The sequence below is a fragment of the Sorex araneus genome, chromosome 1 (assembly GCF_027595985.1).
Source record: "Sorex araneus isolate mSorAra2 chromosome 1, mSorAra2.pri, whole genome shotgun sequence".
In the NCBI taxonomy this organism is placed as follows: domain Eukaryota; kingdom Metazoa; phylum Chordata; class Mammalia; order Eulipotyphla; family Soricidae; genus Sorex; species Sorex araneus.
Window position 1 is genome coordinate 310,945,022 of NC_073302.1, and position 11,660 is coordinate 310,956,681.

Here is an 11,660-nt window from a genome sequence, read left to right on the forward strand (position 1 = left end):
TGCCCTACCCACTGTGCTATCGATCCAGCCCCTGATTTGTATATGTTGAACCATCCTTACATCCTGGAATAAACTCCACATAATTATGGTGTCAAATTCTTTCAGGATATTGGTTGAATTTAGTTAGCATTTTATTGAGGATTTTTAAAATCTTTATCAATATCAATCTGTAGTTTTCTTATTGGCAAAATGTAATGTATCTGTTTGGAATTGGAACACTGTTGCCCTTTTTTCTATGTAAGATTTCTTTCCTTTTCAACTTTATAAATAAGTTTAGGCTGTAACCCCCCCCCCCAACATTTAAGCATAGCTTGTGTGGTACTTCATTGATATGCCTGTTAATTTTATCTCCTGCTATTCTTAGTGTCAGTCATATATAAAACTACCCATAGTACCCAAATTCGTCACCTTCTCCTTCACCCTCATACAACCTAGAATTCCCTTTCATCCACTTTCTGTGTAGATCACCCCAATTCTGTTGATTTTTTTTAACTCCTGGGACATTCCTTCATATTGTAAGCAGCAAAAATAACTAAAAACTAGTTAACAGAGGTTATGAATCAGTACAACTTGTTCAAAACGAGTGAAGTTTCTTTCGTGCCTTTATTTCTGAGACATGGATTTCCTTTTTAATCCTTTTCTTTCTTTGCTTTAATATTGGCTACACATGACCTTTTGGGCGAGGAGCTGGAGAGTGGGAATGTATAGCCCACCGAAATATTATAAAAAGAGATCTAGATGAGGAGGAAAACTTGGTGAAAAACAAAACACAGGAAACTATGAAAAAGAAAAAAACATATTGCTATTTTCCCTTCTGCTTTTCTGCCTCCTTTGGTTCCTCTCCAACCTCTCCCTCACTAAACACACACACACACACCAACACACACACACACACTGTATTTCTCTAAGGTAAAGCTCTTTTTTTCTGTGTTCTTTGAAATTCCTCCAGTCTTTTTTCCCCTCCAGGAGTCTGCCTTTCAGAGGTCTCTTAGAGACCAGTGACTTCCCTGTGTGTAGAAACAGATTTGTTCACTTTGGCCTGGCTTAAAGATTCTGAAGGAGCCAGTTCTGCAGCTCCTTCTCTCTCCTACTCCCTCCCTCTCTCCTCCCCAGTCCTGGCTGAAGCAGCAAGTCAGTCAACCCAGGGAGAGACAAGCACACAAAGATTCATTCACCTTCTCCCAACCCCTCATCTCTCCTCCTTTTGCCCAAATTCACCCAGTGAGTTGGAGCATTTAAAAAGATTCTTCTGACAAGAAGACCAAAAGAAGAGAAGAAACAGGTATGCTATTTTTTCTTATAAATATATATTTTTCTTTCATTCTACCCCAAATACTCTAGATTACAACAGTACTATAGTGACGTGTTGAGTGGGAAGAAAAAGACAGAGGACCTATGACACGATACATGGACTGTGAAAAGGATCTTGCTTGTATGGAAAAAGACTTTTCACTAGACTGTAAAACAGAGTTAAAAGGGAAATGTCAGTCCGTTATCTGGGCAAGTGCCTTAATTGCAGGGTTAGAGGAAGCTGCTTCTTCTCTGCTCTTCCTTATCAATGGCCATATCCATTCTGAATCTAATCTCACACAAACCGGACGTCACTAGTCTGTCCTTTGGATAAAAAAACACATGCTTTCATTTTTAATGCACTCAGTATAGCTCTAGATTATTTTCTCAACGTGAAGGTAAAGGCAGTCTCTAAGAAGCAAATGTTTGTAGTAGTCCAGATTCCTAAAAAGAAACTAGTATGAACATGTAAATAAATACAAAGAAGGAATTCAGTACATTCCTTCTTGGAAGCCCCAGTCTGGAACAATATAGTGTCTGTCTCACCAAGATAAAGGGATCACTTCTTCCCGTTGGGCTTATAAAATTCCTCCTTAAAATTCTTTTATTCTGTTACATGGGCTGTGAAAAGCACTCCCAGATGAGAATCCTTTTCTGCAGTGATGACGACTTATTGTGACAGGGACAATAGATAGAAAGACATGAGGTTGAAACTGATAGCATTTTCTAGCTTTCTTTAGGAGAGGCGTGAAGGTAACTCCCTTTTTAGAAAGGTATAGTTCTGGTACTTCTACAGATGAAAGTTGTGTTCTTTGAGCCAATTGTGCCTGGGTTTGTTTTTTTGTTTGAGTTTTGGTTTGAGGCCCATACTCTGTGGTGCTCAGGACTTACTCCTGGCTCTGTACTCAGGGATTACTCCTGGTGGGGCTTTGAGGACCACATGGGATGTGGGGATTGAACCCAGTTTTACTGCATGCAAGGCAAGCATCCTACTCACTGCACTATTTCTCCAGCCCCACCATCTGTGTTGTAATGGAGTTTGAAAGACTTCTTCGCTTTGTAACTCCACTTCTGTCCCCTTAACATAACTAAGAAGTTTTACTTTAGGATTCACTCTAACTCAATTAACAAGAAAATTAGAGCCTCCTAGAAATAACAGTGATTTTCACCCTCTAGTGAAAGAGGAATGGGACACATTGGAGTGGACAGCAATTTTAATCTCTTCCAACTGTAATTTTGATTTCCTAAATGTCAATGAAATTTCCATTTGCTTTTTCAGCCTTTTCTTCCCTCTTGCTGTGCTTTGAAAGAAATATGAAAACCAACTGCCCTTTTTGTCTAATTCGTCAACGCTGTTTCATTCCACTGCCCTTAATACCAATTCCCAGAACTGACATCAGCATTCTTTATGACCATTGCACATAAATGTCTGAACACTTAAACTACAGAGTGCAGTTAGTTTGTGCCATTTAATGAGATAATTTTTCTTTTTAAAGTCTCCACTTAATTACCGCCATTCAAAAGCTTATCAGTGCCAAATACACTCACCCAATCGAAATTTACAAATCCCTACCTACAGCATGGTGGCAATGATTTATTGCTTAATTGGAAACATCTTGCTCATAATTCTATATACTTTGCATTGGTGTTTAAAAAATTATGCCACTTGGGGGTCTGAATTGTATTGTACAACATTAGAAATGATGTTAATTATATAAAATTGAATTTTAAAAAAGCCAATGAAAAACTAAGGATCTCTGGCTAATTCTTTGAGATATTCATTTTTTAACTTCATTTTCTTTTGTAAATTTGGATGTACTCCAGGAGGAATTTAGACTAGAGCACAGTGGGTAGGGCGTTTGCCTTGCATGCAGCTGACCCGGGTTCTATTCCTCCATCCCTCTTGGAGAGCCTGGCAAGTTACCGAGAGTATCCCGCATGGCAGAGACTGGCAAGAAACCAGTGGCATATTCGATGTGCCAAAAACAGTAACAAGTCTCACAATGGAGACGTTACTGATGCCCACTTGAGCAAATCAATGAACAAATGGGAGGACAGTGCTACAGTGCTACAGTACTTCCATTGAAAGAGGAAAAAAAAACCACATAGAGCAGTTTGCTAAAACGTTGCCAAAGCCATTTTACTCTTGTTGGCACTTGAAAATATATGGTGTGGGTGGATTGCCAAGGATTAAGTTTGGTGGCTCCTTAGAAAAAAACTAACTAATGCCTCACAGAAGGTACTGATTCAAACATTTCCCTTTTGCTAAATAGTAGTTAAAGCTGCTTGTCTGCTTTTAAGTGAAGGAAGAGACTTTAGTTCAAGTAGGTCATTTATAAAGTGTTTAAAACATACTTGCGTGCGCGTATGCACGCGCACACACACACACGCTCGCACACACACTCTCCCACCCCCCAAACCCACTAGTAAGTCTTTGCCAGGTATGGAACTTTCCATCATAGTCTGTGACTAAGACTATGACAGAAATAGTACTGTACTGTGTGCTCTGGCATAGACAGTGAAAATCTGAAGACGTTCCCAGCCTGGCCACGTACCCATTTCCTTTTCTAGAAATGTATATATTTACTCCTTTGGTGACTGTAACTTGAGCACTGACTGTGAGCTCAGTCTGGCAGCAGACACTCTCAGGCATGGGTCAGAAATCAAAGGAACAGACAGTCCTGGCCATCATGCTGGTGTCTTCTCAACCTTCACGGTATGGGCCAGCCCTGACCTCAGCACTTCACCTTTTCGCTGTCTGCGCTCACTCCCCTGCAAGGTCCCCTGCTGTTCAGACTACCAGTAAAGACACTGATTTTGCATTCTTCTGCTTTTAAGTGGTGGAGGACAGTGAAGACACTTTAAGGAATAAACCTGAGTGAATACCAAGTATTGAGATGTCTTTGTTCAAAACTGTCCCCACTAATTTAATCCCCCTCCCCCTGGCTCTCAGCACTTTTTGGCCTCTACTTCTTTTCCTCAGTCTCCATTGCTGATTGATAGCTTCTTGTCTAACTTTCCTTCCACTCAATCCATAAACGTTCTTTTTCTGATGCTCTATCCCTAGACATGTCCATTTCTCCTTAATATCGCCTATAAAGTAAAGTGAGAAATAATATCCCCTACCCCCACCCTACACACACACACACACACACACACACACACACACACACACACACACATAATTTGGGCTTTTTTTTTAAATTAGTGAGTCATAGTGAGGGTACAGTAACAGACTCAAACATTTCGTGCTTGTTTTTCCCTCTTGCAGTGTTCGGGAGCCCATCCCTCCACCAGTGTCCATTCTCCATCACCAACGAACCCAGTATCCCTCCCACCCCCCAATCCCATCCCCCCACCCCGCCTCTGTGGCAGGGCATTCCAATTTGTTCTCTCTCTCTCCTTTTGGGTATTGTGGTCTGCAATAGGGTATTGAGTGGCCATCATGCTCGATCACTAGTCCACTTTCAGTGCGCATTTCCCTTACCACGCGAGATCTCCACTCACAATTTACTTGGTGTTTCCTTCTCCATTTGGTATGACTTTCCCCCAGCGTGTGAGGCCAAGTTCCAAGCTATGGAGTCAACCTCCTGGTATTGTATACTACTATTCTTGGGTATTAGTCTCCTACTCTGTTATTTTATATTCCACAGATGAGTGCAATCTTTCTATGTCTGTCCCTCTCTTTCTGGCTCATTTCACTTAACATGATACTTTCCATGTTGATCCACTTATATGCAAAGTTCAGGACTTCATCTTTTCTAACAGCTGCATAGCATTCCATTGTATATATGTACCAGAGTTTCTTTAACCAGTCATCTGTTCTTGGGCACTGGGTTTTTTTCCAGGTTCTGGCTATTGTAAACAGTGCTGCGATGAACATATAAGTGAAGATGTCATTTCGACTATACTTTTTTGTTTCTCCAGGGTATATTCCCAGAAGTGGTATTGCTGGATCAAATGGAAGCTCAATTTCTAATTTTTTGAGAAGCATCCATATTGTTTTCCAAAGGGACTGGACCAGTCAGCATTCCCACCAGCAGTGCAGGAGGGTCAATTTGGGCTTATTTAAAAAACGTGATTAAGCCTGAAATATGTTCATAGACTATCATTTTGATTTGTCAGTGGCAATTTTCATTTTCTTTTGTCAGTCAGCTTTTACTTTCTCTCAGGTAGAGATACAAATTCTTTGACAATATTGCTAAAATGGACTAGACCAAGACCATGGTATGATGACATTATTTGTTCTAGCCTGTTTTACCTCTTTGAAAGCAATTTTTCTCTACTGAATACACAAAAGGACTGGAGCGATAGCATAGCAGGTAGGGCGTTTGCCTTGCACATGGCCAACCTGGGTTCGATTCCTTTTTCCCTCTCAGAGAGCTAGGCAATCTACTGAGAGTATCCCGCCCTCATGGCAGAGCCTGGCAAGTTACCCGTGGCATATTCAATATGCCAAAAACAGTAACAACAAGTCTCACAATGGAGATGTTACTGGTGCCTGCTCAAGCAAATCGATGAACAATGGGACGATAGTGCTATGACAGTGCTTTAAGTACACAAAATAATTACTCTGGGAACTTAATAACACAAATTCTAGCTATGGTCACTATGCTTCCCTTCCGCGACCATTCTTATTCAATATTTCTCTGAAGAAATCAAAGTATTTGATGCTTATCAAACATGCGAAATGCTAGTTGCGGGTGTGGTTCAGTGGTAAGGTCTATGCCTTGCATGCATGAGACCCAGGTTCAGTTCCTGGAATTGCAAAGCAACAACAATGACAACAGTAATAATAATGCTACTGATTTATATTGTAGATGGTCATAAAACATATTTGGAATAAACTCATTCAAATAGGAGGATAGAAAATATTGATCCCTAGTTTTTCTACCTGGAGCAATAGCACAGCGGGTAGGGCATTAGCCTTGCACACCGCCAACGGGTTCGATTCCTCTGTCCCTCTTGGGGAGCCCAGCAAGCTACTGAGAGTATTCTGCCTGCATGGCAGAGCCTGGCAAGCTACCCGTGGTGTATTCGATTTGCCAAAAACAGTAACAACAAGTCTCACAATGGAGACATTACTGGTGCCCACTCAAGCAAATCAATGAACAACAGGACAACAGTGCAGTGCAGTGTAGTCTTTCTACCCAGGAGTTTCTAAGTTTCTAATATATAGAACTATATATTGAAAAGAAGTTCATCTTCAAAAAACAAAAAAAGAGAACCAAGAAATAATACAGTGGGTGAGATGTTTGCCTTGCATGCAGCTGGCCTGGATTTGATCCCTGGCATCTCAAGTGGTCTCCCAAGTACTGCCAGTAGTGATTCCTGAGTTCACAGCCAGGAGTAACACCTAAGCAACTCTGGGTGTAGCCCAAGAACCTAAAAAGAAAGAAAGAAGGAAAGGGAGGGAAGGACAGAGGGATGGAGGAATGAAGCGAGAGAAAGGAAGAGAGAGGAGCTGGAGTGATAGCACCACAGGTATGGCGTTTGCCTCACAAGCAGCCAACCTGGGTTCAATTCCCAGCATCCCATATGGTCCCTTGAGCACCACCAGGAGTAATTCCTGAGTGCAGATCCAGGAGTATTGTGCATTGCCGGGTGTGACCCAAAAAGCAAAAAAGAAAAAAGAAAGAAAGAAAGAAAGAAAGAAAGAAAGAAAGAAAGAAAGAAAGAAAGAAAGAAAGAAAAGAAAGAAAGAAAGAAAGAAAGAAAGAAAGAAAGAAAGAAAGAAAGAAAGAGAGAGAGAGAGAGAAAGAAAGAAAGAAAGAAAGAAAGAAAGAGAGAGAGAGGGAGGGAGGGAGGGAGGGAGAGAGGAAGGAAGGAAGGAAGGAAGGAAGGAAGGAAGGAAGGAAGGAAGGAAGGAAGGAAGGAAGGAAGGAAGGAAGGAAGGAAGGAAGGAAGGAAGGAAGGAAGGAAGGAAGGAAGGAAGGAAGGAAGGAAGGAAGGAAGGAAGGAAGGAAGGAAGGAAGGAAGGAAGGAAGGAAGGAAGGAAGGAAGGAAGGGAACACCAATATATTCTAATTTTTTTTTTAATCTACCTCAGGGCTGGAAGTCAAGATGAAATTTGTGGTACTTCCTGTTATCATCGGGTTGTCTTTGCTGCTAGGCCACCAGGCCATGCCCACCAATCGCCTGTCTTGCTACAGAAAGCTACTAAAAGATGGCAACTGTCATAGCCTTCCAGAAGGAGTACCTGACCTACCCAAGACAGATGGAAATATCCAGAATCATTTCTGGGCTGGAAAGAGATGTGAAATGATCTGTTACTGCAACTTCAGTGAATTGCTCTGCTGCCCAAAGTAAGGAAATGCATTCATACAACCCACAGCGCTGAAATGAATGCAAAACAGTTGTTTCATAATGAGTTTGCTTAGATAAATTACCTCTATTTAGTAACATCTCCTTTGAACCTCAACTTTATCTAGAATCATCAGCATTGTGCATGGAGCTGAATGTTTTCACTTAAGAAATGGGGTTTGACACATTTTAATAAAACTAAACTAAAACCAGAAAATTAGTCATAACACCAATATAATAAACAGTAGACTTCTTATCTGATTTTTACCACACACCCAAAAATCTACTGGTAACAGGAATCAACTTCAAGGTTGATCTTTTAAATCAATTTGAAAACTAATAAAATTCTTTAGATATAAGATCCCAATGAACAGTAATTAACTGGGCAGGAAAGTTTGAGAACGGTCAAAGATAAACTTTCTTCTTATGTAGAAGCAAACCTGAAATTAGCTAGAATTTATTAATTGACCTTCAAAGTAGAAATTATAAGACAATAAAATACATCAATAAATCTTATTAGCTTTTGATTTTAAAATCATTTCCCCTGATTATTAAAGAATATCCAAATTTAATAATCTTGATTATTTCAGATGGTTACTTTTTAAAAATGTCTTTCAGCATTTGTCACCATACTTTCTTTCTCTCAAGAAAGCTATGAGGTAGAAACGGATATATCCATCTTATCAAGGAAAGGTTAGGAAATTAGGTAAATTCATTAACACCATCACACATACCTGATTAGTATCAGCACCAAGACCAGTGTTCAGCTTTTTTTATTTGTGTCAGGTGTTTTTTATACCAAGTCAGTTAATTCATAAAATGTGTCTCCAGAGCAATACCTTCAATATCACCTGAATTCTGGTTCTAAGAGCACATCTGCACTTGACAGCAGACCAATCTCCTAAATCAGGAGCCCTGGAGGTGAGGCATAGGGATTAGGGTTGAATAAACCCTCCTGATTCTGATGCATTATAAGGTTCAAGAATTACCGTACTGAAAAATACTTTCAAAAACTTGAGTTAAGTAACTTAACAAAATGGCTCTATTTCTCCAGGTTAAACAAATGAAATGTCAATTAATGTTAAAATACCATGTTTCATTTTTGTAAGTATAAGATGGAATCCAAATCTACCAAATGAACTTATACTTATCACTGTATCACTGTAATCAATGTCATTCTGTTGCTCATTGATTTGTTCGAGCAGGCACCAGTAACGTCTCCATTATGAGACTGGTTGTTACTGTTTTTTGGCACATCAAATACGCCACGGGTAGCTTGCCAGACTATGCCGTGTGGGCGAGATACTCTCGGTAGCCTGCCGGGCTCTCCGAGAGGGGCAGAGAAATCGAACCCAGGTCAGCTGGGTGCAAGGCAAATGCCCGACTGCTGTGCTATAGCTTAATTTTTGTGGATATCTATACTATAGCTAAGAATAGAATACAATGAAAATGTGTAGGAATAGATGTGTCAGTGTACAGAATTAATTTTGCTTTTTGGATCATACTCGGCGATGCACAGGGGCTACTCCTGGCTCACGCACCCAGGAATTACTCCTGGAGATGCTCAGAGGACTATATGGGATGCTGGGAATTGAACCTGGGTGGCCACGTGCAAGGCAAACACCCTACCCACTGTGCTATCACTCCAGCCCCTTCTATCTGATTTTAAATAAACTTTATTCCCAATTGCAACAAATTCACCTTGCTAAATAATATTATTTTTCTATCCCCTGCAATAAACACAACTTCTAATTCAATATCCTAGTTCTTGCATTAAGATCTAATTGACAAGCAGTACTTTTTAAGTTGAAGGTATACAGCATGATTTGGTAAACATATGCTGTGAAATGATTGTCATAATAAGTTTAACAACCAATATCTCACATAAAACTCACGAAAATAGATTTGCTTGGTGATGTGAATTTCTAGGTTCTATTGTCTTAAAACCTTTCAGACACACGACAGAACTATATTCTCTCTAGCTATCATGCTGTACATTTCATGCTAACGACATTTCTAATGGGCCCTACTGGTGATACAACCTTGCATGTATGTACAATTTTACAACATTTTCCCATGCATACCTTACCTCATATGCGCTTCCTGTCAAGAGTAGAATCGCTTCCTATTTCTCCCATCCCCAGAAAATCTAGAAATATATTTCTTTATTTCAAATAAGTTGTTTTATTCCCCTCTTTCTTCCCTCCCTTGTTGCTGATAATGCTGTTGTTTTGTTGTTGTTGTTATTGTTTGTTTGCTTGTTTGTTTCCTTTTGCTTTTGGGGTCACACCCAGCGATGCTCAGAGGTTACTCCTGGCAGTGCTTGGGAGACCATATGGGATGCCGGGGATTGAACCCTGATCAGCCGTGTGCAAGGCAAATGCCCTCCCCACTGTACTATTGCTCTGGCACCTGATAATGCTGTTATAATGATCTGGCATTGCACATCCGTCTAGCCTCGGTGCTCACACATTTTTAGCTGTCATGCTTGCCGGAGGCTATTTACTGGGCTGCATCACTCACACACTCAGTCACAGTGCTCACAGAGGTTTGTACTTCTTTAGCCCGTGTTTGTGCCCGAACTCTGCAGGGCACACAGTCTTCATCGAGGCAGATGGGTTACCATTGTGGTGCTCTCTGGGTCTCATGATGGTGCTCCTGTACATGCTCACTCACACACTTATGGCCATGACGCTCACATGTCCTTGTTGCTATGGTATGAGCAGCAGGTGGGCATCCATTTTTGGTGCTCACACACCTCATTGTAGTAGATCCAGAAATCACTCGTGGCACACATTTAAAGAGCAGAGTTACCAGGATTGTACTCAGAGTATGTGAGATACCAGGGACTTAAAGGGATGACATATGTTTACAAAGCAGATGCTCGAAGTCCTTGCCTCTGGGTTCTGATAATATTTTTTATCATTTTGTTTTTAGGACCATACCCAGTGGTGACCAGAGGTTACTGCTTGGAGTCATACTGGTGGTGCTCAGGGGATCCACACAGTGCTGGGGATTGAGTCTAGGCCTCGAATCAGCTGCTGTCTAGCTCACCATCCCTTTAACATCAAATTTTCCTTGTTGTTGTTGTTTTGTTTGTTTTTGCTTTTTGGGTCACATCTGGCAATGTTACTCCTGGCTCTGCACTCAGTAATCACTCCTGTCAGTGCTCGGGGAAATCATATGGGATGCCAGGGATCAAACCCGGGTCAGCTGCGTGCAAGGCAAATGCCCTACCCACTCTGTGCTATCGTTCCTGCCCCAAATGTCCAATTTTCTGCATGTTACCTGTTGATTTAAGTTCCATTGTTCATCCCATATGGAAAAGAAAAAAATATAAGAGTTTGAGATTACATAATCTTTTCCTTTATGTAGATGATAGCATAGCTCACTGCCAAATGATTGGGAGCAGAATAGAACTGATTGCCTTCTCAGTCGTTGTTGGTCTTTGTATTTTATAATCAGATATGATGATAAGCATATCTGAAATTTTGGAAATCACTGTCTATTTTAACCCAGAAAAGATTAATGTATATCTTATATTTCAGCTGAATTTGAACATGTTCTCTTTTCTTTCAGAGATGTGTTCTTTGGCCCAAAGATATCATTTGTGATTCCTTGCAGTCATCACTGAGAATCTTCCAGGACTTCAGAGAACGCCATTCCTAATTTCCTGTAAACTCCATTTAGTCAGTGTAACTGTAATTCTAGTTTCTTCTATATAGTACAATAAAGCACAGACTCCATAAATTCATGCCTAAGACAAGTAAACTTGTGTTAAGTAGTAATACAATATATTTTATTTCTTTTATCTCTGTGGATATTGTTGGCACTGCTCACATTTTGGGCTAGAAATTTTTTCACCAATGAGTATCCACTGTCTCAGTAAAATAATTCTGTTTCCCAGATGCAGGCTTCATAAGGTAGAAAGTTCAATTCTTGGGGCTGGAACAATAACACAGTGGGTAGGGTGTTTGCCTTTCACGTGGCAGACCCGAGTTCGATTCCCAGCATCCCATATGGTCCCCTGAGCACCACCAGGAGTAATTCCTGAGCGCAGAGCCAGG

At 40.6% G+C, this 11,660-nt stretch overlaps 1 protein-coding gene across 1 annotated transcript; it reads left to right on the top strand.

Moving 5' to 3' along the window:
• Positions 1–1,152: 1,152 nt before the first annotated feature.
• SCRG1 (stimulator of chondrogenesis 1) lies at positions 1,153–11,264 on the top strand. The gene is made up of 3 exons (XM_055118984.1): positions 1,153–1,282; positions 7,340–7,595; positions 11,173–11,264. The coding sequence occupies exons 2-3, from the start codon at positions 7,354–7,356 to the stop codon at positions 11,225–11,227; spliced, it is 297 nt and encodes a 98-aa protein (XP_054974959.1). The 5' UTR covers positions 1,153–1,282; positions 7,340–7,353; the 3' UTR covers positions 11,228–11,264.
• Positions 11,265–11,660: the final 396 nt, after the last annotated feature.